The 18,570-nt window shown below is 41.5% G+C and overlaps 1 protein-coding gene across 6 annotated transcripts in view; it reads right to left on the reverse strand.

The window, feature by feature from the left end:
• Positions 1-8,437: 8,437 nt before the first annotated feature.
• The window catches only part of LOC146045897 (tesmin-like), a 144,558-nt gene continuing 134,425 nt past the window's right edge, over positions 8,438-18,570 (reverse strand). For all 6 annotated transcript variants that reach the window (XM_083165015.1, XM_083165016.1, XM_083165013.1 and 3 more), the window contains one exon: positions 8,438-8,728. In XM_083165015.1, coding sequence (XP_083021141.1) covers positions 8,512-8,728 — 217 coding nt within the window. In that variant the 3' untranslated portion in view covers positions 8,438-8,511. The remainder of the gene's footprint in view (positions 8,729-18,570) is intronic.

Genomic DNA, 18,570 nt, shown 5'->3' on the forward strand with positions numbered 1-18,570 from the left:
AAAATAATATTGAGTCTGCAGGTACCTCTGCAGAATCCTTATCAAAGCCCTTATTGGAAAATACAGATTTTATAGTGATTATTATAAGATGCATATTGAGTTGAGTTTACTTATTTATCTGATTGCATGTTGCCACTTTACTAGATCCATTGGTCATGCATATGAGCCCACAAATAAGGAATGGAGGTCACAATTAGGTGCAGCACTACTGGGTACAGCTATTAGTAATCACATTTGCTGCACAACTAATCATGATATTCTCTCAAATATTTGTAATGATTTAATGATTATTTTTTTCTCAGAGTGGTTTGGAAGAAATTGTGTATTATTAACAGGAATCCATGAGAGACTGCTGTCAGAAGGCACTAACCGATATGAGGACCCTCATGGGGTTAGAGGATACGAGTGATGCTCATAGGGCATTAGAAATTAGTATTTTGATGAGTTTTCAACTACTCATCCTGTCACAAGTTTCTGAACATCTATGGACAACAAGAAATAGTTTTTTCCAGATTTTACAACAAAGCATATTATCTAATACCCATAGTATTTGCAACACTCTGTTATTGCAGGTTATCTGCCCAATGTGATTATTCTTATTATTTTTTTAGTGTAAATCAATTCACTTTACAGTTATGGAAATATTACAGTCATCTAATCATTGATTTATGATCTGCATACCTCTTACTATCAAATAGCAGATAGTCAGGACTTACTACATTTTTTTACAGCACAGTCCAATATACGTGGACTCAATTAAGCCAAAGTTTTATGGACAGCCCCACTATGTCCCACAATGAGTTGCATGATTGCTACCACAATGCTGATTCAATATGTTTATGATCTAATGATGTGTTTAAATTCTTTACAGGATTCTCTTACTGACACTTTTTCTATTACTACTACTAAATCTAACTGACACAGAGCTGACAAAGTACAATATACTGACATAATTGCTTCATTTGAGGCTCTGATACACGCACTGACAGAAGCCACAGCACTGGATATATTAGATTTATCATATACCTGTCTTTACTGTAATGAACAACAAGCAGCGGCCTTGGGAGTTTGAACACATATACATGGGGGTTCACATAGACCCATCAGGTGCTACAGTTGCACACTTGACCAAGTGGCATCCGCTTTACCAACATGTTTAAGGACTGTGGCGGCTGCTGCAGCCTTTGTATAGAAATTACAGAACACCGCACACTATGTGTCTCTAATGCTACATCTTTTCTAATGAACTCTTCACGGACAAGACACATTTCCAGTGCATGGTTCTCTCGTTGGGAACTTTTGCTCCCAGCGCCACATGACCTGACCATTGTCAGGTGTGGTATGCTAAATCCTGCTACTCTGCTACCTGGTGGGACCCGGGAGTCCCAGAGGATGGATGAGAGGCAGGATTTAGAACATGATTGTGAGGAATATTTAAAGCAAAATTTCTCCAATTAGACCTGATATCTCTGACACGCCACTACCATCTACAAAGATTGTAGTTGTCACCAACAAGGAGACTCAGGATGGCCATATACGGGATATGCGGTAGTATTGGACTTAGAGATCCTCATTTTCCATCGTGATTTTGCTATGATATAATACGCTAATATCACAGCAAGTAAAGGAGCTCATTGAGGCTGTGCAACTCCCTGCAAAGGCAGTAGTTGTTAAGTGTCAAGCTCACATGTTATAAAGTGATCTTGTTGCACTTGGTAACAAAAATAAGATGGCCACTGTTGTGAATCACACCACTATACAATTTAATGTTTTTACAATTGACCAGCAGAATCTCATAAAACATCAAGAGTTGTGTATTTAAAAGGAATGTGCCAATGGATGATGAATGGATGCAGTCAAAAGGCTAATGGCCTATGTAAAGATGGTGGGGGCAGACCAGTAGCTCCCCAAACCCCTCCTCCTGGCATATGCGGAAGCTGCCCATGGGAAGACCCATGTAAGGAGAGAGAGGGCATGTATGTTGATTTCATCTTATGCAGAAAAGGAGTCCCAAACTCATCTGCAGAAGAATGAACTCAGGAAAATTATTCCTATAGAACCATCTCACATCCCTCCTACCACTGGTCCATTCCTAAGGTTAAAAATAAATGTATTGAATTTACATGCATATAAAATTGTCATTATATTTAAATGGTATCTGATATGTTATCTTGATTATAAGGAACATCCCAGCTGTCCCATGTACAGCATCCTTTACAGCAAAGTAATTTATTGAGAAATTTGTGTTCAGATATGTTATCCCATAAGGTATATGGTATTAAAAAAAATATAGAGGTACATATTTGACAGGAAAGGTATTCTAAGGAATAAATCAATGTATGGTTATTGAAGGTTGGTTGCACTCACCATTCACTAAAAGGTTTTAGTCAAAATTGAACATGTTAACAAATGCATATTGAGAACACATAATTTAGGGTGGGTGTGGAAATTACCATGAGTTGACTTGAAGTTTTGTCTTCGGTTTTGTATGACATTCACACTACTCCTCAGCAGCCACTGAACCTGTCCCCTTATAAGATCATTATTTTAATTTATATATACATTTTTTTATTTTTGAGAGACCATCAATCCCTATTCAACATCCAGCAGCAGACTTGTCACTCTAATTCTCACATCATCTAAATACTTTACCAGAAAAGCAAACAAGCTTATGAAGGGATGTTGTTATAAGGTCCAGTCTGGAGACTATGCAATGGTGAGAAAAGTCTTACAATTAAATGTCTCGTAGATCAAAGGCAAGACCCGTCCCTGTGAAACTAACCAATTGAATTAATGCGTCTCACTGCAAGAAGGTTTCCGACCTGGTGGTGATATCAGTTGAAAGAAATAGAAACTGATGCAGATAAATATTGTGACTTTGATTCTAACTTAATAAATTTATTTGATGATGGGCCTGTCCAGGGCCCCCACACAGACCAAGACAAGGTCCACGGAATCGGGGGGCATCCTTAGTGGTGTCCCTGCGGGTTGTGGGCAAGAAGAGGTCCACGGAATCGGGGGATACCCTTAGTGGTGTCCCTGCGGGTTGTGGACAAGGTGTAAAACAATGATCCCCATGAGTGACCAAGTTTCCCATACACTCACTAACTGAAGAAGTCATTTTTGTTTTTTAAGTTTTCATCTTTTTATAGTGAATGAGGGTTACCAGGGATTGGTTGCTGGCAAGGACAGTGTGTATAGTTATCAAAGAGGTATTACTAGAGTCATGGTGGTGTATTCTACTTCTGCTTTTAATTTTAATCCCACAAGTATAATCATAACAGACACACATATACATCATACTACTGATGCTCCCAGGTTTCGGTATGCATCAGAGGATGGTAATAAAATACTGATAGCCAATATGTTAAACTAATTAGAAGGTTTAAAATAAATATATGAGTAATAACATAAAAGTAACTAAGAACATCCAAACCAGAACCATTGATAGAATACATCTAGTAAGGTATCAGTAAAGAAGAGGCATTCTAAGTAAGGATGGTAACAATGGTGCAAACATAATATCTAGATGCAAACTGACATTTCTTCCTAAGACGCTCATCATGAGCTGATAAAAAGAACAATAAGGTAAACTGATTGTTGGTTATATTGTCATCTACGGTATCACTCCGGTAATGTTGGGTTAATGGCTACTTATATTTGCAGTCAAATCAAACAACACTTCATTTTCTATGTAGGATTTACACAAGTGAATCTTATAAGGTTACTGACTCTCCCTTGGTTTAAAATTGGTAAAGAGTGTAATAACAGGAGATATTTTGGAGTACAACAAAACATGTAGTTATGTGACAGAGTTGGGTGTGCTAGTATAACATCTAGATAAAAAAAAGGGGTACTCATTGAATTGTTTCTTATGATGTTTTCTCAAACATACTGTCTCATAAGCCATGGACATTACCACAAGGATTATAAGGTTTCTAAATGGTTACAAACAAGATCTATTGTAATAAAATTTACTTTTACTAATTAATACAGTGGTGATTCAACATGAAGATTTGAAAGTAACACATGGTATATTAAAGAAACACACTTATTTACACTATCCCAAGTTCATAAAATTGTGTTTGAATTTGTGAATATAATTAAAATATGGTACTAAACGGATGATGACGTTAAAAGGAAAGTTGAATGAAATTATTTGGGTTAAAAATTAGTTTATTGAACAGGTGTGAGTGATGTGATTCCCTACAGTTGGTTTATTTGGTTGAACCCCAATAACTGGTTCGCATAAGTCAATGTTATATATGCTTTAAGAAGTTTAATGTCTTTGCCAAGATAATATTATTGATTTTTCTGTATACTAGTGAAATGCTTCAAGAAGGTTTTCCGATGTATTAAGAGAGAAACAAATGATGCGTTTTGCAAGAGATATGAACTTGCTTTGGAGAAGTTCAGAGGATGGACTGTTAAAACTGAAATAACGCATCAATAATTATATACTTTTGTTATACTCTGTTTTCTCAAATATTGTTATTATTGCTGCAGATGACTTTAGCTTGTTGCACCATGTACTATTCACTGCGTATGAGGCCTTCCCTTTGCGCTAAACAGTTATAATATGTCAGAAGCGGCAGCCATTTTGTTGAACCATGACTTGCATAATAATATTATAAAATGGGTGATCATTCAGAACAGAGCTGTAAAAGTGATTTCTTATAGAGAATTGTTTTTGGTTTTAGAAGCTTAAGAATGTGATGTTGACAGTATAATGGAGCAAGGACAGACACCTAGTCTCCACAAACTGAATAATATGGGAACAAGGCCACACATGCGTAGACCCACAAGGCCACTGAAGTTGGGTGTTGGGTTAATTATGACATCATCAGAGGCGGGCTGGGCCGGGGGGCAGGGTGCCATGTGCCCCCCGGGCCACTTTATTAATTAGCGCTGCGGGGCAGTAAGGGCCGCCTGGTGGTCCAGTGAGTAGCCCTCCGGCTCCTACTGTCATCCGTGCTGGCCGCGGCTCTTAGAAAATGGCTGCTGTCCTCCTGCACTGAGGACATGTATAAACAGTGCAGGAGGCAGCAACAAACAGGGCTGTGGGCTGGGCTGTGGGCTGAATGTAGGCGGGACGAGGGAGGCCAGAGCAAACACAAGGAAGGAATCCTGCCTCTGACCATCATGGATGGCACCATGCTTCCGGCGGCCGGCCTGCGCGTATGTACTTCTCCATACTAGTGCTGCAGGCCTGCAGCCTCGTTGTTTTAATCCGGCGGCGGCGGCGAGATCAGCCTCACTACCGCAAGTACTACAGTATTAGCATCTTTACAGGGGGAGAATGGGACTGAGGAGTCAGGACACCACAGGCTTCCGGAGAAGCCTGTGGTGTCTTGACTCCTCAGTCCTGTTATTATGCAAGGGGTGCAGCCTTCAGTGTCCTGATGTTATGCAGGGGGAGCAGCCTGCGGTGTCCTCCCATTTTTATGCATTGGGAGCAGCCTGTGGTGTCCTGATGGTATGCAGGAGGAGCAGCCTGTTGTGTCCTGATGTAATGCAGGAGGAACAGCCTGTGGTGTCCTTCTGTTTTTCTGAATTTGGAGCAGCCTGTGATGTACTCCTGTTGCAATGCAGGAGGAGCAGCCATTGGTGTCCTCCTGTTATGCAGGGGAGCAGCCTATGCATTATGTGTACTGGGCATTACGGCGTGTGGCATAATTTATGGGCATTATGTTGTTGGAATTACAGTATGTGTACTGGGCATTATTGGGGTGTGGCATTATATTGAATTGGCATTGCGGTGTTGGCATTATGTGTAATGGGCATTACGTGTGTGGCATATTTAATTGGCATTACGGTGTGGCATTATGTTCAATGGGCATTACGGTGTGTGGCATTATATTTAATTACCATTACAGTGTGGCATTATGTTTAATGGGTATTATGGTGTGTGGCATTATGTTTAATGGCCATTATAGTGTGTGACATTATATTTAATTGGTATTACGGTGTGTGACATTATGTGTAATGGGCATTACGGTGTTGGCATTATGTTTGGGCATTACAGTGATGGCTTTATGTGTAATGGGCATTACGGTGTGTGGCATGTGTCATGGGCATTACGGTGTTGGCATTATGTGTTATGGGCATTACGGTGTTGGCATTATGTTTGATGGGCATTACAGTGATGGCTTTATTTGTAATGGGCATTACGGTGTGTGACATTATGTGTAATGGGCATTACGGTGTTGGCATTGTTTGGGCATTACAGTGATGGCTTTATGTGTAATGGGCATTACGGTGTGTGGCATGTGTCATGGGCATTACGGTGTTGGCATTATGTGTAATGGGCATTACGGTGTTGGCATTATGTTTGATGGGCATTACGGTGATGGCTTTATTTGTAATGGGCATTACGGTGTGTGACATTATGTGTAATGGGCATTATGGTGTTGGTATTATGTGTAATGGGCATTACGGTGTGTGGCATTATGTGTAATGGGCATTATAGTGTAAATTTTTGCAGCGCGCCTTTGGCGCGCACTGTCCCCGTTTCTGGTGTATGTGTATGGTGGGGAAGGATTGTTAAATCCTTGCTGCATACTAGAGGGGAGAGGGTAGGGTGGTAAAACGATGGCGATGGTGATGGGCCACTTGCTTGTGTTGCCCCCCAGGCTGAGAGTTGCCAGCCAGCCCCTGGACATCATGATTGAAAGCAGAGCTTTCCAATAAGACTCAATGCTTATGAGTAATTAATTAATTAATGTGATTAAGGTTTAAATATCAGAGTGATAGAATGAGGGAGAAGGCAGTTGAGGAAGAACCAGCAAGCACGGGGGGCTGGAGGTAATTATGAAGGAGGTTTAATCATGGCTGATCACTGTCCTTGAAAGGTGTCCATTTTGATTTGATTTAGAAGTACTGTTTAAGTATTAGCTAGTCAGTTTTATGTTTCTTGTGTTAGTCTGCATTTGCAAATACCTGTAATGAAGCTATTCTTTAAGTAAAGCATTGCCATACATTTTATAACAAGGTTGTGTGGGTGTGCAATCATTTCAGCGTTGCCGTTATATTTAAAGGTAATAAAGTAAATACATTTGGTTTGGGTTATTTATCATATCTAAGCTTATCAGATAAATATCTGCTTTATCAGTAGTTTGTATATTCTCCCCGTGCTTTCGTGGGTTTCCTCCAGGTACTCCGGCTTCCTCCCACATTCCAAAAATATACTGGTAGGTTATTTGGCTCCTAACAAAAATTAACCCTAGAATGACTGTGTACATGTGGTAGGGAATATAGATTGTAAGCTCCACTGGGGCAGGGACTGATGTGAATGTCTGTAAAGTGCTGCAGAATATGTGTACGCTATATAAGAAACTGTTAATAAATAATAAATATATAATAAAGCAGGAAATATGGGCAGATTATTGAGAATGCACGGACACTGCACAATGGCCTTTATTCAGATCTGATCGCAGTACAAATGTGTTCTCAAAATGGGCAAAACCATGTGCACTGCAGGTGGGGCAGATGTAACACGTATAATCGGAGTTAGATTTGTGTGAGTTATTTTGTTTCTGTGCTGGGTAAATACTGGCTGCATTATTTTTACACTGCAATTTAGTTTCAACACACCCCACCCAAATTTAACTCTCTCGGCATGTTACGTCATCTGCTCCAACTGCAGTGCACATGGTTTTGCCCATTTCACAAATTTGTATTGTGATCAGATCTGCATAAGGGCCAATGTTGGGACATTTTGACTGATTTTTTCTGTCATGGTTGACCGGCCAGATAATTGTAGCCAAAACTTCTGGCCATTTTTAACTGTTTTATGAGTGTTTGACCAAAACTCTCATATCTACACACTACATTATAATCACCTGATTATTGCAAATTGGCCCAATAATTTTATAGTGCAGAGGTTCCAAAATTCAGTCCTCAAGGCACATCCAATGTTCCAGGTTTAAAGCTGTGTACACACGGGGGCGATAGGGGCTGAAATCGCTGGAAATATGGTCGCTGGTGACCATATTGCCAGTGATTGGAGTGTGCCCCGGCGCTCCCGTTTTCAGCCCCGTTCTAATCGCTGGTCGCAGGAGCTTGCTCCTGCGACTAGCTGATTACCTCTGCGGCACCACCGACAGAGGTTCCCTTTCATCAGCGACCATCTCTGGTCGTTGATGAAAAGGAGAAGCTGAGCAATATATCTCCCCCATGTGTACGGGGCTTAAGTGTATCCATGACTCATCAAAAATGGTGAGGTACTAATTAAGTCACCTGTGGCCAAGCACGGAATACTTAAAACCTAATTTCCAGCAGCTGTGAGAATGGGGAAGTCAACCCCAATAAACAAGTAGTGACACAAAAGGGGGCACAACACTGTTTTTTTAAGGGGAGGTCAATAATTCAACTCAAGTGATGAAAATTTATTAAAACCATTTAATATAGACACAATAAAAAAACATTTATCTGAAAACATTGCAATAGTCAGTGATAATATATAATGACAAACTGTGGCAAGGTAGGGGCAGAAACTCTCTTGGGAAAGCACTATGCAGTGTATAGTCCGGTTCCTATTGTGGCCTGGTTAGGGGGTGGAAATTGCAGTAGATGTTCCAAATAACACAGTATATAAATACTAATAATTGTGGGATCCAATGTAGAGCAACTCACTTGCTGTGGAATGAATGTCCCTGGAGTGTAGCATGGTAGGTATAATACACCTTGATTGTTCCCAAGGCCTGGTCCAGGTAAGAAAGGTCCACTGCTGTAAGAGAGTCCAAAGTTGAAATCCAAATTTAAAGTACTGTAAATATTCCAATGAGAGTCTGCTTCCCAGGTCACACAATATTCTAATGAGAGTTTGCTTCTGAGGTCACAAAATATTCCAATGAGAGTCTGCTTCTGAGGTTTGGCTGGAGAACCTAGCTTTTTCAAAGGATAGTGTGGTATAGTGCAGGCATTCCCAACCACGGTCCTCAAGGCACACCAACAGTGCAGGTTTTAGTGATATCCAGGCTTCAGCACAGATGGTTTAATCAGAATCACTCAGGTACTAATTAAGTCACCTGTGCTCAAGCCTGGATATCTGCAAAACCTGCACTGTTGGTGTGCCTTGAGGACCGTGGTTGGGAAAGAGTGTGTAACTAGCTTTAGATACAGGTATAGAACAGGAAGGAATATTCAAAAATATTGTACAAATCAAAACGTTTCACTGTATGAAGATCAGAAAATAATTCTAAAATCAAATTGAAATACAAAGATAAAAATTAGGCTAAACTGGCACAGATTAATAAAAAAAAATAATGATAAAAAAATATATATATCATACCATACTTGCCTACCTGACCCTCTCCATAAAATCTAAATTTACAATCTCAATGATCACACTGTGTGCCTACCTGACCCTCTCCATGAGGGCGAAAATGCTCATCACCTGTGGGGAGCTAGGTAATTGATAAGAAAGGTGTTTCACCACAGGTGATGGTAATCCTACAATAACAGGGAAGTCCAGGAACAGCATTTTCTCCCTCATGGAGAGGGTCAGGTAGGCAAGTATGTATCATACTTGCCTACTTTAGATTTCACATCTCTGGGAGAAGCCCGGAGAGGCAACACACCAGGGGGGTGGGGGCAAGGCTGACATCACTTGGCATGCCGGAAAACGCTGTAATTCACGGGTCGCGGAGAGGGGGGCGGGGCTTAAATGACGCAAAATTAAACCAGCGAACAAGGGGGAACGGGGGCTATCACCCGAAAGCGGGAGACTTGCCCACCTTCCCGGTGGGCCGGCATAAGGACCCGATTTTTGAGAGGATCCCTGGCCATTTCGGGAGGGTAGGCAAGCCTGATTGATATATATATATATATTAGGGCGGAGTGAAAAAACTGAAATTGAGAAATTCAAAATCGGCTAGTGTGGGAAAGTTGTGACTTGACCTGAATAAGAAACGTGCAAAAGCATTTTGATCTGAGTCAACATCTTCTGTTCTGGCAAGAGGCCTAAAGTTTCACTTTTTAGGTGAAAATGACGAAACCTATGAAGATGCTCCAATCTAGTTATAATTATGTCAGGATGTCTTAGAGTGGTTCATTAATATACTTTAGCATAGTAAAAAAACAGTACGAGCTTGTCCTAGTGCAAAGTGACTGACTGGCGGGAGAAAAAATACCTAATAATTGACCCATTTTCATGGTCACAATTGTGAATTTTGTGTGTTTTCTCCTGAACGTGTTTATAATAGAAGAAGCACAAATACTCTAAATGGAATTTCATTGACACTGTGTGAAATATAACACTGCATAATAGATTCAGACCTGATCTCAGTACAAATTTGTTCCCAAAATGGGCAAAACAAATGCTGCATTGCAGGTGGGGCAGATGTAACGTGCTGAGAGAGTTAAATTTGGGTGGGGTGTGTTGAAACTGAAATCTAAATATTTACCCTGCACAGAAACAAAATAACTCAACACAAATCTAAAGGTGGCCATACATCTACAGATCGATTGTCAGATCTGGCTGGTTGGAACAAATACCTGGTAATATCTGAATGACAGTTTTTGGCAGTTTTCCAGCATTTCAAAGCAAAGTGCTCTCATCCATTACCAGTATTTTGTTCCAAACAGACAGATCGGACAATAAATCTGTAGATGTATGGCCACATTAACTCCCTCTGCACATGTTACACCTGCCCCACATGCAGCTGCATTACAGCATATAATCATACCAAAGATAAGCCAATATATTAACAGTTAAATACATTAAAGTGCATTGTGCTGTAATAAGTATTGCTGATCAATCCTGCCTAGCAGGGCTGTCTTTTTGTATGGGCTTAATGGGCACTTGCCCAGGGGCCCCCGGCGTATAAGGGCTGTATGTTGATAGCTGAGGATCCCCTTTTTCCAGGGATACCAAAATTTTGAAAATCGGCCCTGGGGAACTGCAGATATCCAACTTCAAAGCAGCAGTCCACATCCGACTTGTTAATTACAATTTCCAGTCATATTTCTCAGGTTCTCTCTGACACTAGCGGCTTGTCTCTATCATGCCCAGAACCAGAGATATCAGCCTTCAAGCAGCCGGTCCCTGCTCCAGCTCCAAACATCTGGTGTAGTTTTATATTTTTGTCAATGGATTGCTCTGGCTCCTGATCTCTGATACCCAAGTTCCCAGCACCTCCTGAAAATTGAGACTCTAGGTTTTTATACTAGGCTAAGAAATCTATTTCCAGATAATGGCGATATCTGCAGTCAAACAAGCTGCCCTTCCACCGGAAAATGACGAATATTAAGCCCACTCCATTATCCGGATCCGATACGTAATCCCGGCGGTCGGGATACCGGCGGTCGGAATCCCGACATGGGGGGGACGTGGATCGCCCCCCCTTGCAGGCTCGCTGCGCTCGCTACGCTCGGCACGCTATTTTATTCTCCCTCTATGGGTGTCGTGGACACCCACGGAGGGAGAAAGTTTCGGGATTTCGGCGGTCGGGATTCCAGTGTCGGAATTCTGAACGCCGGGATCCCGACCGCCGGCAAATTGACCGCATCCCCATTATCCAACCGTCCCCTGTGTATAAAACACCCCCTACCTCCCAGGAAGTCATTTACAAGGGACCCTTCATACAGCTCAGTGCCCCCTTCCACACGTTAGTGTTCACCCTCCCACCACCTGTGCAGTAAAGGAGTAATTAGCAGAAGTTACTGCTCCAGGTCCTACATGTTGAATGGAAGATAGAGCACCCCCTGCCACCCGTGGGACATCAAAGCTGCTGCTGATACCACCCCCCACCCCTAGGAGGGGAGAATGGGTAAGGGCCCCAGTGCATTGCTTTGCCCAGGTGCCCACACTGCTGTTAAGACGGTGCTGCTGCCTAGAAATGAACACAGTGATTGGCATATATGTACTGCAGGACACCACTCATAGAATGATTAACCTGTTATTTTTTGAATCAATGTTCTTGTTTTTTTCCCCCTAAACATTAGATGTATTTGTTTATTTATTTACAGTTTCTTATATAGCTCAGCAGATTCCTTTATGCTTTACAATAGTAGACAGTGATAAAACAAACTGGGTAATGACAGACAGACTTGGGGGTTAGAGGGCCCTGCTGCAAGCTTACAATTTATTACATCATAATACACTTCAACGTATTTAACAGTTAATATATTGGCTTATCTTTGGCATAATTATATGCTGTAATGCAGCCCAATCATGTTCCCAGTAAAGGGGATGCAACACTGTTTTTCTGTCAATAAACAGAAGTGATATGTAAAATGATACATTAGACAGTTTACACTTACTTGTAATACTTATTGTAACAGTTACTGTTTTTCAATAACAGACTGCAACAGTTTCTTATTTATATACACAGGATTGTCTATCTTTGTATATGCACTGCAAAGAGAGCAGCATAAATCCAATTTCATGTATTTCAGTGACACTGTGTGAAATATAACACTGCATAATGGCCCTTAATCAGACCTGATCGCAGTACAAATTTGTTCTCAAAATGGGCAAAAAAATGCTGGACTGCAGGTGGGGCAGATGTAACATGTGCAGAGAGATTTAAGGTGGCCATACATCTACAGATTTATTGTCCGATCTGTCTGGTTGGAACAAAATCCTGGTAAAAGATGAGAGCAAATGACAGTTGACCATTTGCTTTGAAATGCTGAAAAACTGTCATTCAGATGTTACCAGCTGTTTGTTCCAACCGGCCCAATTGACCGGGGTCAATTATTAGGGATTTTTTCTCCCGCCAGTCAGTCACTTTGCACTAGGACAAGCTCGTACTCTCTTTTACTATGCTAAAGTATATTACTGAACCACTCTATGACATCCTGACATAATTTTAACTAGATCGGAGCATCTTCATAGTTTTCGTCATTTTCACCAAAAAAGTGAAACTTCAGGCCTCTTGCCAGAACAGAAGATGTTGACTCAGATCAAAATGCTTTTGCACGTTTCTTATTTAAGTCAAGTCACAACTTTTCCACACTAGCCGATTTTGAATTTCTCAATTTCAGTTTTTTCACTCCGCCCTAATATATATATATATATATATATATAGCGGTCTGGGTCTCCCCTCCAGGCAATGAAGTAGAGACAGCACGTCACTGCAGCTGTCTCTACTTCATTGCCTGGAGGGGAGACCCAGACCGCTATACATTCTAGCAAGGGCACGCAGCTTCACTACAGACCTCGAGGAGAGTGGTGGTCCAAATACCTGTATATATATATATATATATATATATATATATAGGTCTGTTTGTCCGGCACTCTCTTCAATGGGGTAAATGCACTGGTGCCTTCCTCGGTAGGGTTATACAGCACTATTCCCTGGGTACTGCTACACCAAAGAATCAGGCGGCACTCGGTTAGTTGTAAATCAAATAGAATATATTGTGCAAAATTCACATATTCATGCCATCGATGGCATGAATATGTGAATTTTGCACAATATATTCTATTTGATTTACAACTAACCGAGTGCCGCCTGATTCTTTGGTGTAGCAGTACCCAGGGAATAGTGCTGTATATATATATATATATATATATATATATATATATTTTTTTTTTTTTTTTTCTTATAGAACAGCAATATCTGGACCTGATCTTCCACACTGTACAAGCAGCCTGCTATTGAAATATCATATTATTTTATTTAATATTAAAATGTTTGCCTAAAATTCTTTACAATATGGGAAAGCTATATTGCCACATTGTCGGTAAATATGAGACAACAAATTCACCAAAGCTTGCAGAACACATCTTGGTATCTACTACGCCTAGTAGCTAATGACCCTCCCATCACATTTGATGAGATAACGACATCATTTCACTATTTACAGATTGGGCCGCGGGGTGGGGGGGGGGGGTAGTCATGAGATGAGAGAGAGAGTCACACTTTAGTTTCAATTATTTATTAACGTATTTGTCTTTATTTTTGTGAAATATTTTACTGTAATATCTTGTTTAATATGTTTCTACCATGGACACAGGTTGTTATTGTACAACAATGGATCCCATCTTAATCGTCACTCATATTTTATATTGTTCATTATCTCGAATACTGAATTTGTTATTGTTAAACTTATGGATGATATACCACAATATTAAGGTTAAACACTAAATCATATCTATGCATGCATCTTTGACATCAGTTTTATTTCACAGAAAATGAAGACACTGTACAACCAGCATACCTATAATCTGTATTTTATTGTTGAACATACAGTGCCTTAATAAAAACATTTTTGAAAAAATATATATATCTGTAGTGATGATGGACTAAATAAATAAATAAATAAATAAATAGAAAGACAGTATATGTATTCTTCTTTTCTATGTTGTATTTCTAAAGTCTTTCATCTTTTATTATTATTATTATATATTACTAACACTGCATAATGTATTTCCTTAGTAGTTTTCAGTGGAAACTGAAAATGAATGAAATGTGTTCTGTATAACGCAATAACAATGTCATTAATATGGAATACAGTCAGTTCGTGTGCCGGGAATATCATTCTTATAATATAACAGATAGATCTGTTAGAAGCTGCTGTTACATGTTAATGCATATTTATAAACTCTAACGTCTATATGACTTCAGCTGTGTTAATAAATGAAAGACTTTCTCTTGCAATGTACAGCATATTAGCGCAATAACAAAGACCTGCAGGACTGCTGGGTTTTTCTTACACCAATGCCGTCTATGAGGAGGATGTGAGAGGTCACTCCCGGATTTAGTCAATTTCAGTCACATGGACTCAGAGATTGTTCATAGACAATACACTATGTTGTATACATATATATATATATCTTACTCCATCTACTGCAGAGTACAGACCCAACATAGATACGTATTGGGGTGTTATAGAGATACAGGTCCAATATATAGCGCTACTAACATCGGTTTACTGATACAAAAGAAGAAATGCTTTTGTCGCCATGTATTTTATATCAAATATTTTTTCACGTTCGCAAATATAGGGCAGTCTTGCGTCGGTTTATATGTAACCTATGTTTCCTTTTTTTATGCACGTTTCTTCAATAAAAACTTTAATGCAAAAAAAAAAATATAGGGCAGTCTTGACTGACCCATATTTGAGGCGTCCAGGTCCAAGCACTGGGCACCCCTCTGTGTTCACATGGGGTCACCTAACGTTTTCCTTAGTGCACCCACCATTTTTGTGGGCACGCTCAGAAAACGTTGGGAATCCCCATGTGACATCATGGGCGAAATGTAATAGGGTGGGATTTTTAGACTTTTGCGATATTTGGTCCAAAACGGCCAAAATCGCAATTTATCTAAAAATCCCACATGTAATAGGGTGCGATTCGTGGGAAAAAGCGCATTTTTTCCCGTGAATTTGCACATTTAAAAGATGCGATTTTCAGTCACACTGAAAATCGCATCCAGATGTTTTCCCATAGGAAACTATAGAACTCGCATATGTAATAGGATGCGAGTTCTAAAGTCGCATATGGGAACTTACCAAAACCCGCAGAAAAAATAGACCAGCTTCTTGCTGGCGATTTTTACAGAAACATGCACAGATCATTGAGATCTGTGCATGATTCTGTTGTAAAAAAAATAGTTAAATCAAAAATTAAATAAAAAAAACGGCGTGCGGTCCCCCCCCCTAAGCATAACCAGCCCCGGGCTCAAAAAGCCGGTGCTGGTATCATAAAATCAAAGGAACAATCAAGTTGGGGTTCCCTGGATTTTATAAAACCAGCACCAGGCTCAAGGTCCGGCGCTGGTTCCCAAAATTTTAAGAACCAGAAAAGAAAAGTCGGCTCCTGATTGGCCGAGAAATCATTCTGTGCAGAGACGGCGAAGAGGAAACATCTCAGCGCCGGGCAAAGTCCTTCAAGCCGGGTACCAGTCTGGAGCAGCGCTGTCACCGGAGGTCGCCGCTGGGGAGCAGGTGAGTAGGATTTGCCTCCTTAGGTACCCCTGGGGACTACCACGGATCCCGGACCCCGGATTCTTCACGCCAGGAGCCCTGGAACCCCAGGACCAGCCCCGGAACCAGGACCAAGGCCCCGGAACCGGACTCTTCTGCCCTGGAGCCCCGGAGGACGGACCCAGGATCCAGGGACCGACCTACGGGCTCAAGGTAGGTAAGTATCAGTGTGTGTGTGTTTTGTGTGTATTAAAGTTTTATTTTACAGGGTGTCAGTGTGATTTTGTGCACTATTTTTTTCACTGCAGAACTACAAGTGCCAGCGGGCCCTTTAATGCCCCGCATGCTGGGACTTGTGGTTCCCCAAGTCCCAGCATGCGGGGTAGGCTTGCTGGGACTCATAGTTCGCCAGTGTAAAACAATAGTTTTCATTCTTTTTTTTACACAAGTCATCAGCCCGATGCCCACCGGCCAGGGGCATCGGGGACAGCCCCGGACTATCAGCATGGGCTGGTAAGTCCTGGAGGGGGGGGACCCCTTCATTGGGGGGGTCCCCACTTCCCCAGGACCCCTGCCCATGCTGACCAGCCAGGGGGTTAATGCTTTGGCCGCGGGAGCTTATATAATAAGTTTCCCCCGGCTGTGGCATTACCCTGCTGGCTGGTTGTGTCCGGTGCTGGTTCTTAAAATACGGGGGACCCCTAGTCATTTTGTCCCCCGTATTTTGGGAACCAGCGCCGGACCTTGAGCCTGGTGCTGGTTTTATAAAATCCAGGGAACCCCAACTTGATTGTTCCTTTGATTTTATGATACCAGCACCGGCTTTTTGAGCCCGGGGCTGGTTATGCTTAGGGGGGGGGGGGACCGCACGCCGTTTTTTTTTTTTTTTTTTTTTAAACCAAAATCGCATATATGAAAATGCGCACATTTTCAGGACTGAAAATGCGCACATTTTCATGACTAAAAATCGACCTACATCGCGGCAAATCGCATTTTTTGCCGCTAATTCGCATCTCATTACATATGCGAATTAGCGTAAAAAAATGCGATTTTTAAAGGTGCGATTTCTGGCGAGTTTGGAACTCGTCCAAAAATCGCAGCCTATTACATTTCGCCCCATATGTTTTGATATTATGTTTGGGAAGTAAAGGGGCCCACTGAGTGTACTCAGAGCATGACTGTTTCACAAGGTAAGCAATACGTTCCACTGTATGACTTTATATGGCTGGACAGATATATATGCATTGTTTGTAAGCGATTATTAATAAATATCATATCAAATCAAATGACATTTCTTGAACACAGTTAAGCGTTTCCTGGGAGCCATTTTTAGGGACAGCACTTCCCGGGAGACATTTACCGGTACAGTGCTCCTGTCAGCCATTACCCGTACAGTGCTTCCTATGAACCATATACCAGTACAGCACGTCCTGTGAGCCATTTACCAGTGCAGTGCTTCCTGTGAGCCATTTACCAGTACAGAGCTTCCTGTGAGCCATTACCCGTATAGTACTTCCTGTGAGACATTTACCAGTACAGCGCTTCCTGAGAGACATTTAACAGTACTGTGCTTTCTTTGAACCATTTACCAGTACAGAGATTCCTGTGAACCATTTACCAGTACAGAGCTTTCTGCCAGCCATTTACCAGTACAGCACTTCCTGGGAGTCATTTACCAATACACCGCATCCTGGGAGCTGCTTTCTGTGACCCATTTACCAGTACACTGCATCCTGGGATCCAATTGCATGTAGAGAACTTCCTGGGAGTCAATTACAATACACCGCATCCTCAGAGCTGCTTCCTGTGAGCCATTTACGAGTACACCGCATCCTGGGATCCATGTGCAGGTAGAAAGCTTCATGTGAGCCATTCACCAGTACAGAGCTTCCTGTGAGCCATTTACCAGTACAGCGCTTTCTGGGAGCCACTTATGATTAAACTGCGTCCTAGGAGCAGCTTCCTGTGAGCCATTTCCCAGTACACCACGTCCTGGGAGCCATTTACCGGTACACCACGTCATGGGAGCCATTTACCAGTACAGTGCTTACAGTGAGCGATTTATCAGTACAGAGCTTCCTGAGCACTGCTTCCTGTGAGCCATTTGCAATAAGCATTCCTGTATTATTAATGTATGCAAATGCTAAAAGGATGTGCATTCTATACACTTGATAAATTATACTGCATCCTGAACTGACCTCGTACAGAGATATAAACCAACCATGTATATTGGTTACACTGACCCAGTCTGCCTATCCATTAAGATGGCCCAGTTGACCTAATATTTTCCCTTAGCATTCAACATATAAATTAGTACTAGTAGACAACCAGTAAAGTCCCTCATTCATTAGTAATATTTCGGCCCTTTTCATCCAATTCTCAGGGATCGGGCCAAGGAATCAGATGAAAAGGGCCCAAATCCCGTGTTTAACCTACAGTTCTGTTCGGATGCACGGTTCCATACACATCGGTTTAGAGCCAGAGATCGTCACTGCTACACCAAGATCCCACAGCCAGGAAAAAGATTGACATAGGATACATTGTATGCAAAAGGACCGTATTGTATGCTATCTTGCCACCTAGTAGCTGCCGGGTGAGATGGTGGAGTATCGCATGCGAGGTACAGAATGAGTCTAATCAGTGTCAGAGTGGGGCATAAACAGGATATCATAGGAATGCAACAGTAGGGGACCA

The sequence above is a fragment of the Crinia signifera genome, chromosome 11 (assembly GCF_055691185.1).
Source record: "Crinia signifera chromosome 11, ASM5569118v1, whole genome shotgun sequence".
NCBI lineage: Eukaryota > Metazoa > Chordata > Amphibia > Anura > Myobatrachidae > Crinia > Crinia signifera.